The sequence below is a fragment of the Corythoichthys intestinalis genome, chromosome 21 (assembly GCF_030265065.1).
Source record: "Corythoichthys intestinalis isolate RoL2023-P3 chromosome 21, ASM3026506v1, whole genome shotgun sequence".
NCBI classification, from domain to species: domain Eukaryota; kingdom Metazoa; phylum Chordata; class Actinopteri; order Syngnathiformes; family Syngnathidae; genus Corythoichthys; species Corythoichthys intestinalis.
The window spans coordinates 23,549,559-23,570,802 of record NC_080415.1 but is presented as its reverse complement, the minus strand read 5'-3'; the positions used below and the strand labels follow the sequence as shown (position 1 = coordinate 23,570,802).

At 40.4% G+C, this 21,244-nt stretch overlaps 2 protein-coding genes across 4 annotated transcripts; one reads left to right on the top strand and one right to left on the bottom strand.

Annotated features, from left to right (window-relative positions):
* Nucleotides 1–6,503: 6,503 nt before the first annotated feature.
* On the bottom strand, nt 6,504–15,017 carry LOC130909100 (chromobox protein homolog 2-like). 2 transcript variants are annotated; one of them, XM_057825177.1, is made up of 7 exons: nt 14,948–15,017; nt 14,740–14,867; nt 14,614–14,657; nt 12,819–12,884; nt 12,680–12,749; nt 9,227–9,555; nt 6,504–8,312 (listed from the first exon to the last, which is right to left on the bottom strand). In XM_057825177.1, exons 2-7 carry the CDS (start codon nt 14,803–14,805, stop codon nt 7,349–7,351), a joined length of 1,539 nt encoding a protein of 512 aa, XP_057681160.1. In that variant the 5' UTR covers nt 14,806–14,867; nt 14,948–15,017; the 3' UTR covers nt 6,504–7,348. The 2 variants fall into 2 exon arrangements, with proteins under 2 accessions (XP_057681160.1, XP_057681161.1); XM_057825178.1 differs by having other exon boundaries at nt 9,236–9,555.
* LOC130909101 (cytochrome c oxidase assembly protein COX11, mitochondrial) lies at nt 14,296–21,021 on the top strand. Of its 2 annotated transcripts, XM_057825179.1 has the most exons (6): nt 14,296–14,417; nt 15,854–15,893; nt 16,158–16,478; nt 19,557–19,712; nt 19,786–19,911; nt 19,985–21,021. In XM_057825179.1, the coding sequence occupies exons 1-6, from the start codon at nt 14,323–14,325 to the stop codon at nt 20,171–20,173; spliced, it is 927 nt and encodes a 308-aa protein (XP_057681162.1). In that variant the 5' UTR covers nt 14,296–14,322; the 3' UTR covers nt 20,174–21,021. The 2 variants fall into 2 exon arrangements, with proteins under 2 accessions (XP_057681162.1, XP_057681163.1); XM_057825180.1 differs by lacking the exon at nt 14,296–14,417 and having other exon boundaries at nt 15,642–15,893; nt 16,162–16,478; nt 19,985–21,020.
* Nucleotides 21,022–21,244: the final 223 nt, after the last annotated feature.

Genomic DNA, 21,244 nt, shown 5'->3' with positions numbered 1-21,244 from the left:
TCTCTCCGAAAATAATGTGCCTGGTGCCAAATTAACTGGCAAAGATGTGGAAGAACATAAAAAGGTTCAGTTAAAGAGATGGCTTGAGTGTCGAAGGCTGAAAAAGATCGAGCCGACCGAAGCATAGCCTTAGCTTTTTTATCGACGCGACTGACAATGACATTCTCCTGTTTCAACAAGCTATCCTTTACCATCAGCCCTGTCTTTCTTATACATCCTCTGGATGTCCTATGTCTCTGACCGTCCTTGGGGGTAATTTAGTTAGCTTTGTGTAGCGATCGCAAATGCTACTCAGTGACAGCCAACGAACACTTTTAATTTTTTTCATTGATAACAAATCTTAATTCTATAATTTATTTACACTTCCCACTTACTAAAGTTGTTTTATATATATAACAGAAACGGTAACAGAGGCAGTCAGATACCATTGTAATTCTTTTCAGGTCATTCATTGTCAGACAGAAGCAGTACGGCACAACGTTACGCTAAAAAAAAAAGTTAAATATATATAAATGGCTTACCTCTTTGTCCTGTGAAAGACCATGCCAACCCAACAAAATGTTTACTGCATATGAAATGTGAATGGATTCACCGAGCTGGTGTTAAAGTCCGCGCAAGTTGATTCGGTCTTCACAGTTTTCCCTCCCAAGTTTTTGGTTTCCGGAAACATATGAAGAAAACACCCTTCATGTTTCGTAATGTCTAGAGTCGTTTCTACAAGTTCCAAAAAAGCAATGCGTGATCGGCATGTTCGTTTTTGAAAGATTACCGGTGAAAAGTAGCACAAATTATGTTGTTTCTATGCGAGGGCGGGTCTATAATGTCCCACTTCGGCTTTACTTCCGCTTTACGATGCGACGTCACAGTCGAAAAATAGCATGCGTGTGGTACGCCATTGGGAATTAAAAGTCATGTTGCGAATCAATAAGGAACATATATAAATAGATACATTTCTATGCATTTTAGGACTATCGGGGATGTCCCGTTTCTTTCCCACCTGTACGGCTTTGGGTGTAAGGGGGGGGGCGTCCTTTATTTCTATTTTTGAAAGGTGGCAACTCTAATGCTCGTACATACTGGCATGCCAGTTCTGTGTGCTTGCGTATGTGTGAGGGCGTGCGTTTTTCTGTTCTACCTTGTGGAGAAGTAGACGTTGCATTCTTTTTGAATGAATATTCCAGCCAAAATCTATCCTCAGGTGGTTTTGGCTAAGCAAAGCAATTGGCCATCTCTAAGGTTTCAAGTGTGTTTGTGTGTCATAGCATGACCAGGGGTGCTGTAGTCACTCACAGGATTTTTCACGTGGCGTCTTTAAAGCACCGTAAAAAATTAAATATTTGATACAGAGCACTGCCCTCAACATGACTCGAAAGCACAGATTTTAGCCTCTCTACCAGATATGATCCTTTTTATATCATAATAGGAACTATGAAGGAACTATTCACTATTCGAAGTGGGAACTATTTTTTTCCACTAGAGGGCACTCATGTTCCTTGAACGGATAATGCTTCATTTATTTACAGTATCTTACTTCAGTAAAAATTTTGGCTACTCTTCCCACCTCTGCCCACGTCCCGCGCAACTGAGCATGACAAATTCCAACCGAAATGGATGTTTTTGGATGGGAAAAACAAAATACATTGGTATAAAAAAAAAGTATCTTAACCTTTTGTAAGTTCTCACATTCCTGCATAAAATTACCATCAAATGTGATCGGATCTTTGTCAAAATCACGTACATGGAAAAAGTGTCTGCTTGAACTAAAACCACCCAAACATTTATAGGTTTTCATATTTAGACGAGGATAGTATGCAAACAATGACAGACGGGGGAAAATTAAGTAATTGAACTATCACAAATAATATTTTGTGGCCGCCCATTGGCAGCAATAACTTCAAACAGATGCATCCTGTAGCTGCAGATCAGTCTGGCACATCGATCAGTACTAATCTTGGCCCATTCCTCTCTACAAAATTGCTGTAGTTCAGTCAGATTCCTGGGATGTCTGGCATGAATCGCTGTCTTTAGGTAATGCCACAGCATCTCAATGGGGTTCAAGTCTGGACTTTGACTTGAACAAAACATACGTTCTGGAGTAGCCTTCTGAAACCATTCTGAAGTTGATTTATTTCTGTGTTTTGGATCATTGTCTTGTTGCAGCATCCGTCCTCTTTTTAGCTTCAACTGTGACAGACGGCCTCAGGTTTTTCCTGCAAAACATCCTGATAAACCTTTGAATTCATTCTTCCATTAATGATTGCAAGTTGTCCAGGCCCTGAGGCAGCAAACAGCCCCACCATACTTCACGGTGGGGATGAGGTGTTGATGTTGGTAAGCTGTTCAATTTTACCTCCACACATGACTTTGTGTGTTACTCCCAAACAATTCAACTTTGGTTTCATCAGTACACAAAATATTTTGCCAAAACTTCTGTGGAGTGTCCAAGTGCCTTTTTGCAAACATTAAACCAGTAACAATGTGTGTTTTTTTTTTTTTTTTTTTTTTTTTACCTTCCACCGTGGAGTCATCCTAAGAACACCATTCTTGGCCAAGGTTTACATATAGTTGATGTGTACACAGAGATATTGGACTGTGCCAGTGATTTCTGTCTTTAACAGACACTCTAGGGTTCTTTTTTTTTTACGTCTGAGTATTCTGCGCTGAATTCTTGGCGTCATCTTTGGTGGATGGCCACTCCTTGAGAAAGAAGCAACAGTGCCAAACCACCTCCATTTGTAGACAACTTCTCTGACTGTCGATTGACGAACATCCTGACTTTTTGATATGGTTTTGTATTCTTTCCCAGCTTTATACAAATCAATAATCCTTGATCGCAGGTCTTCAGACAGCTCTTTTGACCAAGCCATGATGCACATCAGGCAATGCTTTTCATCAAGACAATTCTTACCTGCTGTTTTATAGTGGGCAGGGCATCTTTAAACCACTCATCAGTGATTGGGCACACACCTGACTTTTGACGGAATTGTTTGGTAAAAATTGGTTTCAATTGCTCTTTCAGTCTCCTTAGGCAGAGTGTTCACTTACTTATTTTGTCCCATTCTGTCATTGTTTTCATGCTATCTCCATTAAAATATGAAAACATTTAAATGTTTGGGTGGTTTTAGTTCAAGCAGTTTTTCCATCTGTGTGATTTTGACAAAGATCAGATCATCCAATCCATTGTGACCGGGAGGTGCTGACAGTGAATTATCCTAGTCTAAATGGATTGAACGTCAATGGCAGCCAATGAGTTACATTTTGTGTTACCGGACATTTAAACGTGGTTAATTAAATTACTAAATTGCAGTAATTTCATGTCGTGTAATTTGGATATTAACTTTAAAAGGTTCAATTGTAATAACATTTCTTATTAATATATATGGCGGAAAACACTCAGGTGACTTGAAGTTCCGCTCTGAGACCCCCAGTTTATAGTGTTGTATCGGTCGCGAACGATTCGTTCTTTTTGAACGAATTGTTTTGGTGAACGAGACCGAACTAATCATCATCTGCACTGATTCGTTCTATGAAGGTGGTGCTTGTTCGCTGCGTGGGAGGGCGTTGAGCAAGCGGCAGCGTCTTCTGACATCGCACACGACCAATCAGACGCCAGCCTCATCGCGGGCAGGGGAGGGAGCGGAAACAGAATCAGGGCGTTTGTCACTCACGTCCACGTGTGGCCAATAAGCAGCCAGCGTGCAGGCAGGGGGGCAAGACTGAGTTTTGTCACTTCCCGTTCAGTGACTCGGTCCTCCGGTTCCTGACCTAGCTTGCTGCTAACTTGATTTTCCAGTAATGACTATGCGGTGAACGAATCAGAAAATGAAAGGAAATGACTTTGTCACATATTTGTTAACGTGGAGCCTATCAAATGCTGCTCAAACAGACAAAAACACCACACAAATCTAGCGAGCATTGTTTAGAGTAGTACTTTTCTCAACAAACTCGTGACTGCCTATGACGACATACTATCAAATTTACAGTAATTTAAAACATGGGTAGCTACGAGGCAAGCAAAAGCTGAGCTGCGGTCGCGTGACGGCAGTGAAGCGGGCAGAGAACTGTCACTATATGGAGGCTTCATGGCAGCGATATTTACCTCATATGTGCACAGAAAAAAATATTTAGTATGATCACCATAATACTGATTTGCAATGAAACTATATACATGTCAATTTTTCCCCGAGTGTTTTATTTTTTTTTCGTGTCAGCGTGTCGGGTGTTGGTTGCTTTGACAAATTATGTCAATCCGTCCATCATGTGCTACTCAAGCGCCCAAAACAACGCACGCAGACACGGGAGATGTCGCAATATGTCTACATTTTTCTTAACAGACTAATGAGAGTAGAAAGGCGACATCGTAAAGCGCTAACAATTATTTCTCGTCAGCATTTGACGATCTGAGATGCGGGGACGACAGGGGAGCTGACCGGATTATTTTATTTATTAATACCAGTGCAAAAAAACAATATGATCACCATAATACTGATTTGCAATGAAACTGTATATACATGTAATTTTTTTCCGAGTGTTTTTTTTTTTTTTTCGTGTCAGGTGTTGGTTGGTTTGACAAATTATGTCAATCCGTCCATCATGTGCTACTCAAGCGCCCAAAAACAAAGCACGCGGACACGGGAGATGTCGTAATATGTCTACATTTTTCTTAACAGACTAATGAGAGTAGAAAGGCGACATCGTAAAGAGCAAACAATTATTTCTCGTCAGCATTTGACGATCTGAGATGCGGGGACGACAGGGGAGCTGACCGGATTATTTATTAATACCAGTGCAAAAATTCAACACGATCATCTTAATACTAAAAAACAAAAATACAACAGAGCGAGATGTAAATATGATGTGTTGGTCGTTCCATATTCAGAAATTAAACTTTCGATGTATTTTTATTTTCGTGACAGCAAACATGCTGTATATGTGATTGTATGTGTGATCAACCTTGCGCCCCCGCCCCCTACTCCCCTCACAAAAGGAAAATGTTTAACCGTGTCCTAAATCGAAATGCAAGCACGAGCCATGACTTTGAGCCCATAGAACTAGGACAGACGACGCGGAAGTTCTCCCTCGCTTTTGCAGCAGCAGGAGGGAGACGAGGCTGTCTGTGAAAGCAGAATGATAGCGCCTGTCACTCATTTCTGAAACTACGACGAGTGGTCAATGTGGAAGAGAGGGAGGGACCAAGCAATGTCACTTCCCGTTCAGTTATACTGCGAAGCGGTCTTTGGTGATTCGTTCGGCAACGTCACTTCCCGTTCAGTAACCGAACGATTCGTTTGGGCGGGGAGGGAGATGAGGGGGGCGAACGATTCGTTGAACGATTTGTTTGAACGAATCTTTTTACTGAACGAACCGGAATGGATTCGTTTACTCAAGTGAACGACAAATCTCGTCACTACCAGTTTAGCCAACTTTCAAAATTGTCCGATATTATGCATGTGTGATACATCATTGGAAAGCTTAAAATCTCAATTTTCTGGGGGAATAAAAATTTTGAAGAGGAGGGCATTTAAAAAAAAAAAAAAGTTTTTTAAACAGCAAAACCCCATCTGGAGGCGTGAGCACTCGAGAGCAGAATTACAGACGCCATGACTTTAACGAGATATTATCGAGTGCTTACCTTGTTTTGATCCAAAAACTCCATGTAGCATGTATCACTGAGTGTCAAGACACAGCTGTGAATGGCCACAGCTGGATTTGGGGGGGATTTTATGGGTGAAACATGGTAATTTAACAGGGGTCGCGATGCAGAAATCGCAGACATCAAGGAGTGGTCGAGTTTCTTTTTCATATATTAACCCTTTTAAACTTTTTTTCCCAATTTTTTTTTTTATGTTTGGGTCGATTATTAATCCTCTAAAATATCGGAGAAAATGCGACAGTAACAAAAAAAAAAAATACAATTAAGCGATAGTTATGAGGTAGATATCAGTGACTTTTTTACAGACGCCATTTTTTTCATTGTGACATAATTTGTTTAAAAGTTTAAAATTTGCGAGAATAATTTTTTTGTCGTTTTTTTTTTTTTTTTAAACGAAATACGAGACATCAATTAATGATTATAAGCTAAAAATTACAGACATTTTCAATAATATAATTAATTACCTTTGTTTTACGGCTGGGTTGAAACAAAAGCGGTTGCGCGACGTCTGTAAACGGGGGTTTTCAGGGTAAAACGGACAAATTAAAAATAGTTCGGAGGCTTCATGCGCCATGAATCTGCAATGGCAGCATATAGACATGTTGTTCTATCAAACACAACAGTTGTTTTGGCTTAAAATGCAGTTTCTTTTAAAGAGTGCAAGAGCAGAAACTGCTTTTTCAGTCTTGTCTGTTTTCCGCCATATTTAAGTGAATTTTAGATCATTTAAGTATTTTTCCAATCACACTTCATTTGAAACGTATAAGCTAATTAGACATAATTTTCATAAATTTCCATTTTCACGAAATCTTTTGAATTATGGCGTCTAGCGCCCTTCGTTCTGCCTCGTAGTCCGACGGCGCCACCTGCTGTAGCAGCAGGCGAACACCATCAACACGCCTCTTCACCACTAGGCACAACCATGATTTATTTGAAAGACATAAATTGAAAAATGAGGCACACAGTCAGGTCAGGATGAGGTGGCTAGAAAGATATTTACAGTATAAATTAAAAGATCAATAATGTGTGTAATACTGTTAATTAAACAATTAAATAACATTCATAGCACCTTTGGTCCAAACACAAAAAAAGCAAACACAACAGTCGAATATACAAATTTCGGATCACATTAGTTCAGTTTTTGTAGCATGTGTACTGGAACCTGAGGCACTGAGAACTTCCTGTTTTATTGGCGCAAATGGAAAACCGTCTGTGATGGAAAAAGTTGGCGCCATGGCCGCTAATCCTTCGTTTGCCCCTTTTACGCTGCCCTCTTGAGCTACTGTGAAAAGGCCTTTGCTACATTTGACAGTGGTAAGACTAGTCAAAACGGATTGGTTGGCCATCACTGTCAACGACAAAAAAAGTATTATTAGAGTCTCACTTTAGAAATATGATCTTTGACTGTGAAAATTACTCACTTGCCTTATTCACGGGCCACTGCTGCTTTGGGTCTTTAGCTAATTACATCGCCATTAATTGCGTGTGGCTTTGAGAAGTAGCACGGAAAAGGCAGCAGTGGCTTTTAACAGGTTGCGTGAAAGGGGCAAGCGCTTAAATGAAGCAGACGCCATTCGCGTTCAGTCTCAAGTGTTAATTTCACACTCTGGTAGTAGCTTAACGCATTACCCAGTACGTTGTTACAATTTGGCAGTTCGACCACCACGCCGTCAATTAGCATCGCGACTACGGCGGCTAGTGGTTGCGCGGGTTGAAGAAGCCGACGCTAGTGGGCGACTCTTTAACAGTGACGGTGATGAAGTTGGCGGTGACGTCTGTGACAAAAACATGCTCCAGAAGGTTCCGCGTGGGGCGCCAGTCCGTCTCGGCATCCGACTCGGTGGCGGCGTCGCCCAGGCTGGGCCGACTGTTGCTAGGATACGAGGCGGCGTCCCGCTCCGATTCGCTGCTGCTACTGTCGTCGGAGTCGCCCGTGCTGAGCTCGTTGAGGCTGCGGGTAGACTTGCGTTCGTCCTGCCGGCCACCGCCGCCTGCTAGCGTCATGTCTTTCCTGTTTTTGTCGACGGCGGCCCCTGCGGGTAGGACCGGACGCTGCCTTTCAGGTGTCAGGCAAGTGTCTTTGATGACCACAAGGCTGCCGCTCCGCGAACTGGCACGTACCGCCGCGCCGGAACGTACCAATGCACCACTGTGGCTGGCGGGCGACGTCTTGGTGACGCTTTGTAGGTTCAGCGCCCGCAGGCCAAGGGTCTGACTGGTCGTCCGCTGTGATGACGACGGCGACTTGGGGAGAGCTCGCTTGTGTTGGAGAAGACCTGTGTGACCGGCATGGGCATCCTGCCTCCTTGGACTTGGTGCGGTGCGCTGCGTTGTTGTCTGTCCGCCCCCGAAGACGGCTCTTAAAGGTGGCGGCGACCCTTTGAGGGAGTCACCCCGTCCAACCGCCGGTCCCGACATGGAGCGTTTGAACTCGCCGTGCGACGTCTTCCGTTGCGGTGAGCTGCTTCCTTTGCTGAGAGGCGGCGAGGACGCCGGCGTGGGACTGCTCCAAACGCAGCCCGCTTTGGACGACGACACCTGAGAGAAAGCAGACCCCTGGGAAGAGGCACCGTGGTGGTCTCTGGTGGTCCTGCCGAGTCCGGTGTAGGTGAAGCTCGCTGGCTGCAGCGGCTTCTTTAACCCCGACCGAGGATCCATCCTTGCAAGACAGCAGACCAGACAATCAGAGGCGTAGCAAGGGTCCCCGGGGGCCCCAGGCAACAAGCAACATGGGGCCCTTCGAGAGTGTCCAAGTAAGGGGGACAGTTGGACTTGGAGCAATAGAAGAAAGAGTAGCAACACAAAAATACCACCATCGGATGCGGAGGTATATACCTTTGTGTGAAATCAGAAGTCAGATTGGCCCTACGACCCACCAAATTCAAATTATTCCGTAAAAAACACTGACTGGTGGACCACCAAACGAAATGAGTATTAAATTTGCTAATAAAATTGTTTAGGATTATTTTACACGCATATATGTTATATTTTTCTAATAGAGTATTCAACGAGGAATACGAAAAACCCATTAATAGACTTTTTTGGAAAAATCCCCATTTCTTCAAGTAGTCATATGAGGTGGCCTGTGAAAATAAATACAGAAAAACTTGGAAAGGACCTTCCAGAAAGTACTTGGGGAGTCTTTAAACAATCATGTGGTATTAATAGCGGATTGGGCTTTCTTAAACATGTATAAGCTACGTGACATGGTAAATACTGATTGGGATTGTTAACAGAATTGTTAGATTATCTGCCAAATGATTCCATGGTATTGAAACACTCCCTACACTTGTCGCTGCGACAGTGCAGTAAAGATGCTTGTGCTAAATCTGTTGGCCCCCTGCTGGCTGGGGGCCCTAGACAGTTGCCTGGTTTGCCTAATGGGACGCGATGCCTCTGCAGACAATTATGAGATTTGTCGGTACGCACAAAAAAAAATCATTTGTAGGCACGTACATTATAATCATTTCAACGCCTGCTATAGCACAGTTTTCTAAGGTATCAAACTAATGATTTACACTAAAACATAAGCTCCAGCAGCCAACCCAAGTAATATCAAATCAAACTTCATACTTTCCATACTTGCGTAGGAACCCTGGCAGCAGCTGGTGATGGCTCGGGCCCGGTGGCACGGGCGGCGTTCTGCTTTTGACGTGCCTCAGCGCGCCCATGTCGGCATGAAGTGGTTTCCGGCTGCGCTTCTTGCGAGGAGGCTCTGCTTTGGCGGGGAGGATCTGAGGCCTCTTCTGGGGGACGGGATGCAACCTGGGGCCCGCCGCTACTTTTTTGTGCTCGTGCTCCGCCTCGTCTTCCTCCTCAGACGATGACGCCGCCGACGAAGACACACCGGAGAACGACGAGGAAGACGAGCGGCTGTCTTTAGCGGTGGGTGGAACGGGAAGCTGAAGATGTACATCGACATGCAGTACAAAATGAAACGGCACTGGTCAGGTAATTTACTGGAATATAGCCAAGATGAATTAAAATTAATTATTTCATATAGTAGTGCTGCAACAATTAATCGATTAACTCGAGTAATTCGATTAAAACAGGGGTCCCCAAACTTTTTCCTGTGAGGGCCACATAACTTTTCCCCTCTCTGATGAGGGGCCAGGGTCAGTTTGTAACAGAAAAAGTGTGACGATTGCAAGAGTGCCTAAATGTAAAAATGTATTGTTTTTCAGAAAGCCAAAATCAAATAACCGTTTATGGATTCTTAACGGAACAAAAGTAAATAAAATAAAAATAATAATCTAACTCAATATATAGGGCTGTCAAACGATTAAAATTTTTAATCGGTTTAATCACAGCTTAATTAATCGTAATTAATCGCAATTCAAACGGTATCTAAAATATGCCATATTTTTCTGTAAATTATTGCTGAAATGTAAACATAAGACGGATATATACATTCAACATACTCTACATAACTACTGTATTTGTTGATTATAACAATAAATCCACAAGATGGCATTAACATTATTAACATTATTTCCGTGAAAGGGATCCACGGTAGAGGTTAGATTTTGTGCCCGAACCCGAACCCGACCCGACCCGACATTCGGGTCGGGCCGGGCCCACATTTTAAGCATTCACGTTCGGGTCAGGTCGGGTCGGGCCGCCATGCCGGACTAATAAATTATTTAAAAAAAAAATAATAAAATAAAAAAATTGGAGAGCAGGCTCTCTGTATTGCGCTTTTGCTTGTGCGTGTGCACGAACGCCGTGGCGCCGGCCGCTTTTTCTTCTTGTCCTCCGGCTGTACCGTTTGCGCACGGCCGAAGCACCGCCCTCATTTTCATTTCCTTGTCAGAGAGGCGCGTCCATGTGAGAACAATATCCCACACACTCAGAAATATGTTTAACAAACTTTCCCAGCGTTATTTCGTTGTGTGAATGCTTTGATAATTCTCAAAAAAATATGTAGATTATTTAAACATTAAGAAAACTTGCGTTTTTTTCTGCCAACTCGAAGAAATGAAAATAATTTGCTGCTGCTGCGTTTTTTCCGCGTCACTCAAAAAAAAAAAAAAAAAAAAAAAAAAAAAATGGAGAGCAGGCTCTCTGTATTGCGCTTTTGCTTGTGCGTGTGCACGAACGCCGTGGCGCCGGCCGCTTTTTCTTCTTGTCGTCCCGCTGTACCGTTTGCGCACGGCCGAGGCGCCGCCCTCATTTTCATTTCCTTGTCAGAGAGGCGCGTCCATGTGAGAACAATATCCCACACACTCAGAAATATGTTTAACAAACTTTCCCAGCGTTATTTCGTTGTGTGAATGCTTTGATAATTCTCAAAAAAATATGTAGATTATTTAAACATTAAGAAAACTTGCGTTTTTTTCTGCCAACTCGAAGAAATGAAAATAAATTGCTGCTGCTGCGTTTTTTCCGCGTCACTCAAAAAAAAAAAACCAAAAAAAAATCGGGTTTTTCGGGCTCGGGCCTGCAAATCTAGTTAAGTGATCGAGCTCGGGCCGGGCCTCAATACCGGCGGGCCGTGTCGGGTCAGGCTGGATTTTTTAGGCCCGAACTAGGCTCTAATCCACGGATAGAAAGACTTGTAATTCTTAAAGGATAAATGTGAGTTTGTAAATTGTGACTAAATATAGCCATCTAGTGTATTTGTTGAGCTTTCAGTAAATGATACGGTACTGTAGTGACTTAACTGTTCTGCCCAAATGCATGATGGGAAGTGGTGGCTGCAAATGCTACATATATATCTTCTCTTCGTTGGGTACATTACAAGGTGTTAAGATAAAGATCAACTCCTGTCATTCTTCCCCACGTTGCTTTCCACTATATAGTTGTTGTGGGAGAGATGTCAAAGCTTTTGCCAATTAAATGCACGGCCCTAATGAATACTTGTATCTACTCCTCTCTCTTGACGCTGCCTCTTAGCTCTGTATATAAGTAAAACGACGCCGTTGTAGGCTGTTTGCGGCACTGCGTGAGTGGGTCGTGCCGCGCATGCGTTAATTGGTTAAATATTTTAACATGAATAATTTAAAAAATTAATTACCGCCCGTTAACGCGATAAATTTGACAGCCCTAATAATATAATATAATAAAATATAAAATAATATAAACACTATTAATTGAATAGATAATAACCAAAAAACCCTCTCTGGGTTCTTCACAGAAAAAATCCAGGAAATAAATAACACTATTGAAAAAGAAAAAAAGTTCAGGGGGCCGGACCAAATGTGGAGGCGGGCCGTAGTTTGGGGACCCCTGGATTAGAAAAAACATTCAAATTAAACATTGCTGCTTCGAGTATTCGTTTAATTAAAGTGGTGTTGTAATGTTTTGTTTTGAAAGTGTTTGCATTAGTTTTATTGATTTGGGTGGATATACTGTCCTCTAGTGGCAACAGTGAAAATGCCATAACTTGTCTAACATGGCTAAATCCACCTGTTCCCTCTAGTGGTGACAGTGAATATGACATAACTCATTTCACATGGCCGAATCCAGCTGCTCTCTGTTACGACCAAAATAAGCAGAGTTTTTGTTTGAGCTAATGATTTTTTTTATGCATTCGTAATTTAGCTGTTTTTTGTGGAAATATGTGTTTGAACCATTTGATAAGAGCATTGTATAAAAAAAATAAAAATAAAAAATTTTTTTTTTTAAACATTTTATAGTATTTAAGCTAGCCGACTCTTGTTATACAAATTAGTCAATTGTTCTTTTGTTGTAATTAGATCCTCATTTATTAATTTTTTTCCATACCGTTTGAGGCTCAGCTCTGGTATTTTAATTTTCTATGCTACTTATTCGATTACTCATTATTCGAACTAACTAGTTACTCAATTAATCGACTACTAAAATAATCGATAGCTGCAGTCTTAAAATATATATTGATATAAACGTTTGAATTTATTCCATTTTAAATACAGGAGATTAAAGATGAAATAAACATGTTAATTAGATAATTATTTAGATCTTAGCAACAATGAAAAATGTTATGTCTCATTAAATAAAGTTGCATATTAAAAAACCAATAAAAAATTGAGCTGAAAGTGAAGTTACAGGATTCTTGCGTGGTCGTCCTCTCGGCCTCTTTCCTTTCTTTTGGAACAACATTTCTCGCTCTTGTTCCCTTAAAAACAATAAAAATAGTGAATACACACAGAAATATGTCATATCATCAGCAGAATTAGTAACTAACCTTTTGTGAAAGGCTGCCAGTAACCTCGGGTCCAAAATATTCTCCTCTGGCTCCCAACTGTTGTGCCTAAAACGACATCAAAATCAGTGGGAGGGTCGACTGAACGAAGATTCATTCCCATTCAAAATTAGATTGGACATTCATAGCCAGTCCTTCCAGTTTAAATGAACTGAACGTCCATCGCCTTTAATGGCACGCAATGAGTTAAATACGTGAAAAAACAAAATACTAACGATGTCCCGATCGATCGGGATGCCGATCAAACGGGTCCGATCACGTCATTTTCAAAGTATCGGACTCGGCAAAAAAATATCGGACATACCTTTTTTAAATATATATATATTTTTTTTAATTAAATTGTTTTCTAATTGTATTTAACGTTACAGACAAAATGTCATACACTTATCCGGAGTCTTTAGTTTTGGCTTAAAGTAGGGCTATGAAATTATAGTAGGGCTATCAAATTTATGGCGTTAACGGCGTTAATTAATTTTTAAAAATTTAATCACGTTAAAATATTTAACGCAATTATCGCATGTGCTGCACGACCCACTCACGCATTGTCGCGTTCAATCTATAATGGCGCCGTTTTACCTATAGAGAGCTTAAAGGCAGCGTAAAATGAGTAGAGTGAATTTTGGCGGCCTTTGGAGCCTTTTTTTTATTTGGCTAAAGCCTTACAATCTCTCTCTCAACAATTAGAAATATCGTGGGAAGCAATGTGGGGAAGAAAGGTCGTAGTTGATCTTTTTCTTAACACCCTATGTTATTTCCCAACGCAGAGAAGATATATCAATTGGTGCCACTACGCACTGTCATGGTTGCACTTCCCATCATGCATTTGGACAGAACAGTTAAATGGCTACAGTATCATTTACTGAAAGCTCAACAAATACACAGAAAAAATGTTAATAATGTAAATGCCATCTTGAGGATTTATTGTCATAATAAACAAATACAGTACTTATGTACTGTATGTTGAATGTATATATTCGTCCGAGTTTTATTCATTTTTTTCTTAATGCATTGCCAAAATGTATATGATCGGGAAAAATTATCGGGAATGATTGGAATTGAATCGGGAGCAAAAAAAAAAAAAAAAAGCAATCGGATCGGGAAATATCGGGATCTGCAGATACTCAAACTAAAACAATCGGGATCGGATCGGGAGCAAAAAAACAATCTGAAAAACCCTAACTGTAAATACTATTTAATTCATGTTTCAAGACACTTCAATGTATAAATATCCTGTCAATATACAACAAAAGACAATATATCAATGAAAATGTCATATTTGGTGACATTTGTTGTAATTATTAATTCTGTTTTGGTCAGTCATATTAGAGCATATAAAAGGAGCCATTTGATAAGTAAAGTAATGTCAAATCAAAGCAACTCTTGGATCGTAGAAACATTGCTTTTAAAAATAAATAAATAAATAAATAAATAAATACACTGTATTCTTTTATTAGCATGAGCTGCTTTGATAATACAAGCAGCATAAATGTCGACAAATGAGCCCAAACGGCGGCAGCTTGGTGTTTTTGTTTATGGGGGTGTGCTCTGTAAGAAAAAAAGAAAGCTCCACCTCTGCATAAGGTAAACCGTTCGGGCAATAACAGCGAAAATCAGCAAGAAGACAAATGTTTTTGTCTTTTTTGTCATATTGTCTACTGGCCGTTTTCTTGCCTGCTAGCTCGCAGTGTGCGCGTGCGCGAGGGCACATGTTTGTTTGTGTGCGTGCGTGCGTGCTCGATTAGCATCGGTGGCTAGCCGAGACAGGCTAGCGACTTACTTGGACGACCACCCTCTCCACTTGACAAGATACTCGAACTTCCCCTGAAAAAGAGCACAAAGGCGGGCTTGGACGGGTTCGAGGAGAGCCGCCGGTTCCCTCCCGAGCCGTCCGGTGTTTGCTCACCTTTCTCGGCCGCTTGCTTAGGATGCATTCGGCATCGAATACCTGGCCCACTGTGACCCCCTCCATTGCTCTGAGCAGCAGGACGGCCGGGAATTGGACGCCTTTTTGTCCAAATACGGCCTCCGTAGCTTTATTTGTCAAGTTAAGATTTTAAATTAAATAAAAATATTTTACGTTACGTTTGACGTTACATAATACATATACTCACTTGTGGTTGTAGGGAGATGACTAGTAAACAGACAGCTAAAGCGGACAGACGGTTATAAATAAGGAGCGAAATCTTTCATGAAAACCTTTGAAATATGCCTACATGATATTTTAAAAAATTAAGTGATATTTGAATAATGAGTCGAGAGGCCAGGATATGGACAATAGTGTAAACAGTGCATATTATGCATGTTGATATGTTTAATATTGTCACCCATCTTCCGTCCAAGTGTCACCAGTTTTAATGTACATATTGTCTGTATGTCTCAAATATCTTATTTGAGATTTAAATGATCATACCGTACACTAAAAATTACTTTATAAATTCTGAATGCTTTAATCATTCACGCATCAAAACATATTTACCTCCATTGATGTCGTTTGAACCAAATTAACCAAATACCAGATTTTTTTTTTAAACCATTGATGCCTGTTGTCACTAATTTGCATGACACATAAATTGTCTTTTATTATTATTATTATTTGTTATTTTATTTTATTTTGTATTTAAAGTAACTTATCTACTGGAAAGCAAAAACAATTCAAAGACTCTTTAATCCATTTTTTTTTTTATCTTGGCGAGAGAAACAATTTTTTTGTACAGTATTGTGTACAATAGAACGCTGATAAACTCCGTGAGAAACAATTTTGCTGGAAAGTATTGTGTACAATAAAAAGCGGAACCTTGTTTTGTAATCACTGTGTGCAAGGGACAATTTCGTGTGGAGCACACAGGTTACTTGTGTAATGTGTTTCACTTAAATATGTCCGCTGACGTCTTGAATGACAAGCTTTACCTCGGAGAAAATTGAAATGAACAAGCGATGGGGCTATTATGTAAATTAAGCGTTTTTATTACATGAGTTTTTTCAATTGTTTATTTTTCAATTGTTTATTTTTTTATTAGTGCTGAGCGAGGAGACGAGCTGCACTGTGGACACTTGCAGGTCAGACATGAGTTCATTCTCACACTTTTGAATTTGAGCCATTTGAATGTTTTTGTAATCATTTCCATGATTTATTTGTGACTGAAATGATTACATAGTTCTTTAAAGCTGTCTAGTATAGTATCTAAGTAGTCAATGGTTATGTGTCTATATGTTCCCTAAAAAAATTGCTGGTGGGCAGTACGCCTGCCACCCTGTTGAGGATAAACCCAAGGAAATTGACTCCTTAGACATTATATTCAATGCGTATTGGTTGTCTTCCAGGCAGGTAGCCCCCTTCCAGCCATGCTGCTGCCTCTGGTCTTCCGCCAGTCGCTGCTCGGCCTCGGTTCAGCCGTCTTCTCGCCTCAGAGATGCCTCAGAGCAATTCACTATGACATCAGGAGGCCGATACACTCCCTGTGGCGGAGGGTCCCCCTGTGTCCCCATGTCCAGAGCCGTGGGGTCAAGATCAGAAAGCGTCCAAGCCATGAGGAGCAATGGAAGTACCGCAATAAGACGGTGCTTACGTACATGGCGGCTGCCGGCATTGCCATGATTGGTTTATCCTACGCCGCCGTGCCGCTCTACAGACTCTATTGCCAGGTGAGCCTGAAGAGCGGGAGGGTAAAGTTTGTTATTATACCGAGTTATAGTTTCAAAGATGCAAAGATTAATTGATAAACTCGAGTAATTCGATTAAAGGTTCGAATCGAATTTTGGTGCTTCCGAGTTTTCGTTTAATTACAGTGGCTTGTTAGAGGTTTGTTTTGAAAGTGTTTGCATTGAGTTTTATTGATTTGGTTGGATACACTGCCCTCTATTGGCAACAGTGTTTTTGGCATAACTCATTTAACATGGCGGAATCCAGCTGCTCCCTGTTAAGACAATCATAAGCTCATGTTTTTTTTCTATGCATTTGTAATTTAGTTTATAGGTATATTTAGCTGTTTTTGTGGGAACATGTGTTTGAACGATTTGTTATGAGTATTGTTTAAATAAATAAATAAATAAATAAATTTTTAAAAAGGTTGGAATTTCATAGCATTTAAGCTAGTGGACTTTTGCTTTCCAAGTTAGCCAATTATTATTTTGTTGTACTTAGATCCTCATTCATACAATCTTAATACCGTTTGAGGCTAAGCTCATGTATTTTAATTTTTTTTTTTTTAAATGAAAGTGGAATTCTGTATTGTTTGAAGAAACATTCGGAAATTTCATTTTGTGTTCGCATTTAATGCTGTTTTGAAAGTGCAATCTTCGCAAGCCATTGTTTTATATCACTAGCTGCAGCCTTAGTTTCAATTAGGGGTGTCGCAATTGCATATTTTTGCACTTGAGTCCGAGTCACCTGATTTTGAGAATCTGCCAATACAGAGTCCCGATCCCAATACCGGGAAAAAAATGTTTTGTTTCTATTTGAACAAAAGTTCCAAAGATGTAATCACTGATGAGTGGTTTAATGCTGCCCTGCCCACTATAGAACATACACCCGGTAAGAATTGTCTTGATGAGAAGCATTGTCTGATGTGCATCATGGCTCGGTCAAAAGAACTGTCTGAAGACCTGCCATCAAGGATTGTTGATAAGTATAAAGCTGGGAAAGGATACAAAACCATCTCTAAAAGTCTGGATGTTCATCAATCGACAGTCAGAGAAGTTGTCTACAAATGGAGGTGGTTTGGCAGTGTTGCTTCTCTCCCAAAGAGTGGCCGTCCACCAAAGATGATGCCAATAATTCAGCGCAGAATACTCAAAGGTAAAAAAAAGAACCTTAGAGTGTCTGCTAAAGTCTTGCAGAAATCATTGACACAGTCCCATATCTCTTTGAACACCTCAGCTATATGTAAAACTATGGCCAAGAATGGTGTTCATGGGAGGACTCTGCGGCGGAAGCCACTGCTGTCTAAAAAAAGAAATGTTGTTGCTCATTTAATGTTCGCAAAAAGACACTTGGACACTCCACAGAAGTTTTGGAAGAATAATTTGTGGACCGATGAAACCAAAGTTCAATTGTTTGGGAGTAATACACAACGTCATGTGTGGAGGAAAAATGGAACAGCTTACCAACATCAACACCTCATCCCCACTGTGAAGCATGGTGGAGGGAGCATCATGATTTTGGGCTGTTTTGCTGCCTCGGGGCCAGGACAACTTGCAATCATTAATGCAAGAATGAATTCAAAGGTTTGTCAGGATGTTTTGCAGGAAAACCTGAGGCTGTCTGTCAGACAGTTTAAGCCAAAAAGTAGATGGATGCTGCAACAAGGCAATCGTCCAAAACACAGAAGTAAATCAACTTCAGAATGGTTTCAGAAGAACAAAATACACATTCTGGAGTAGCCAAGTCAAAGTCCAGACTTGAACCTCATTGAGATGCATGACCTAAAGACAGCGTTTCATGCCAGACATCACAGGAATATGACTGAATTACAGCAGTTTTTTAGAGAAGAATAGGTCAACATTAGTCCTGATAAATGTGCCAGACTGATATGCAGCCACAGGAAGCGTCTGGTTGAAGTTATTGCTGCCAAAGGGGGCTGGGGGGCACAAAATATTAAATGTGATGGTTCACTTACTTATTTTTCCCCCTTCTGTCATTGTTTGCATTTTATCCTCATTAAAATATGAAAACATATCAATGTTTGGGTGGTCTAAGTTAAAGCAGACACTGTTTTTTCATCTGTGTGATTTTGACAAAGATCAGATCACATTTGAATATTTCATGCAGAGATGTGAGAAATTCCAAAAGGTTCATATACATTATCATATCACTGTATAAACCTATCAATCATCTTTACCTTTAAGTGGCAAACTCCAGCTGCACTGCTGAACAAGAAAACCAGCAGTAGGAAGCATGAGAAGCTGTATGTGCATGAAGCAGAAAAACATAAATATTTTTTTTATTTTAAAAACTAGGGGTGTCAAACGATTAAAATTTTTAATCGAGTTAATTACAGCTTTAAAATTAATTAATCGTAATTAATCGCAATTCAAACCATCTATAAAATATGCTATATTTTTTGTAAATTGTTGGAATGGAAAGATGAGACACAAGATGGATATATACATTCAACATACGGTACATAAGTACTGTATTTGTTTATTATAACAATAAATCAACAAGATGGCATTACCATTATTAACATTCTGTGAAAGCGATCTATGGATAGAAAGACTTGTAGTTCTTAAAAGATAAACGTTAATACAAGTTATAGAAATTTTATTTTAAAACCCCCTTAATGTTTTCGTTTTGATAAAAATTTGTAAAACATTCACTCAAAAAATAAACTAGTAGCCCACCATTGTTGATGCCAATAATTACTTACACAATGCTCAATTGCTCATGGGTGCTGAAGCCTATAAAATCAGTCGCACCCAAGCGCCAGCAGAGGGCGACAAAACTCCGAAAAACACAACAAGTACGCATTTCACTGTGCTGTCATTTTAATGTTTGAGCGGGGCATGTGCATTAATTGCGTTAAATATTTTAACGTGATTAATTAAAAGAAATAATTACCGCCCGTTAACGCGATAAGTTTGACAGCCCTATTAAGAACCTGATCCTTTTCACACAATTCCAATCCTCTGAAAAATGGGGCGATTGGCCCGATTTCCGATCATATGAACGGATCGGGACATCCCTAGTTTCATGAAGTGACCTGCGCTGCGTTTCCCTAACAGGCGACAGGACTCGGCGGTACGGCAGTGGCCGGTCACGATGTGGACCTGGTGGAGAAGATGGAGCCGGTGAAAGAGCGCGTCATCAAGGTCACATTCAACGCAGACACGCACGCCAGCATGCAGTGGAATTTCAGACCGCAGCAGACAGAGATCTATGTGAGGAGCTCATTTGACATCCATGTTTATCATAAACTGGCCGATCATTTTGTGAAACTGACCGCTCATGCAGGTGGTCCCGGGTGAGACGGCACTGGCCTTTTACAGAGCGAAGAACCCCACCAACAAGCCTATCATTGGCATCTCGACCTACAACGTGGTGCCATTTGACGCTGGACAGTACTTCAACAAGATTCAGGTTAGCCGACATGGCACTTTTATGATCAGGTTAACGCATTTGATTTCTAAATTGTGCGGGCCTGTTTCCACAGTGCTTCTGTTTCGAGGAGCAGCGTCTAAACCCTCACGAGGAGGTGGACATGCCCGTCTTCTTTTACATTGACCCCGAGTTTGACGCAGATCCCAGGATGGCTCGTGTGGACACCATCACGCTTTCCTACACCTTCTTTGAAGCCAAGGAGGGGCTGAATTTGCCTCTGCCGGGGTACAGCTACAGCTGAGCCCAATTTACAGCCCGATAAACATGACTTTTTAACTTCAAATTTCTGTTTAAAGTTAATAAAGTTTGTTCACGGAGGAAAACTTTAGAACGAAACAAAAGTTTGATGTGATCATGAGATAACTGGTGCAGAAGGAGAACATTTAAAAGACTGTAATCGATTAACACGTGACAAATGTTTTCAAAGATTTAAATCAATAAATTATTATCAATTAAAGATGCTGAGTTTTATCATCAAATTCAGACTTTAGTGTTCATACCAGAAAGTTTGCCTTTAGAGACATTTCTGTATCGCAGGTTTAAGCAAAACTATAATTCACTGCCACTATGTTCGATGAAATGAACTCGAAACATGTTTTTTATAGGAACCGACATCGCTTTAATGCATTTTTTTCTCAAATTGTTGAAGCTGAAGAAAAATGAATAAGTTGTCAAAAAAAATTTATGGTAGAAACATATCAGTGGTCATTATTATTTTTAGTGTAGATGATAACTTAAGTTCAACAAATACATGCAAAGTTGATACCTTTTACATTAAAAATATATTTCCAAGTATATGTGGGAATCAAGTATTGAGTATTGTGGAGACTTTGGATGGTCTAATAAAACCAATACGGAACCTTTTGATGCAAAGACAACAATGCTCAACATGAAAAAATGTTATCGTAGTATCAAAACAACTCAACATCCCAGATGTGTTCTTCAACAAGTGGATTTCAGATGAGCTGTATTTGTGCCCAAAATCACAGAAAAGTTAGTATTCTGCAAAAAAGGAGTCAACTATTTCGGCAATGCAATTCAAGTTAGCAATATCAATCTACAGTTCTTAAATTTGGTACAATTACACAATTAAAAATGGAAGACAAACTAACTGTTGTTTGTATGTGTCCATGTTTTACAGTGTACATGTCTCTGACCAATGGATTTTACTTTTTGTTTGTTTGTTGAGGAGTGGGGGTGAGTCAAAAAGAGATGAGATTAGGCGGGGTGGAGCATACACAAATCAGCAATGTGATTTGTAGAACCCAGTAATATGTGAATCACTTGTAAGTGTGGATATCTTGACATCCAA

What these genes read in the sequence shown, in the direction of transcription:
- LOC130909101 (XM_057825179.1), top strand. Translation starts at nt 14,323, where the DNA reads ATGTCGACAAATGAGCCCAAACGGCGGCAGCTTGGTGTTTTTGTTTAT. An exon ending in AAGCTCCACCTCTGCATAAG is followed by an intron (nt 14,418 to 15,853) that starts GTAAACCGTTCG and finishes TTTTTTTATTAG; the next exon opens with TGCTGAGCGAGGAGACGAGC. An exon ending in AGTACTTCAACAAGATTCAG is followed by an intron (nt 19,912 to 19,984) that starts GTTAGCCGACAT and finishes CTGTTTCCACAG; the next exon opens with TGCTTCTGTTTCGAGGAGCA.
- LOC130909100 (XM_057825177.1), bottom strand. Translation starts at nt 14,805, where the DNA reads ATGGAGGGGGTCACAGTGGGCCAGGTATTCGATGCCGAATGCATCCTA. An exon ending in TAAGCAAGCGGCCGAGAAAG is followed by an intron (nt 14,658 to 14,739) that starts GTGAGCAAACAC and finishes GCTCTTTTTCAG; the next exon opens with GGGAAGTTCGAGTATCTTGT. An exon ending in TTCCTACGCAAGTATGGAAA is followed by an intron (nt 8,313 to 9,226) that starts GTATGAAGTTTG and finishes CTGTCTTGCAAG; the next exon opens with GATGGATCCTCGGTCGGGGT.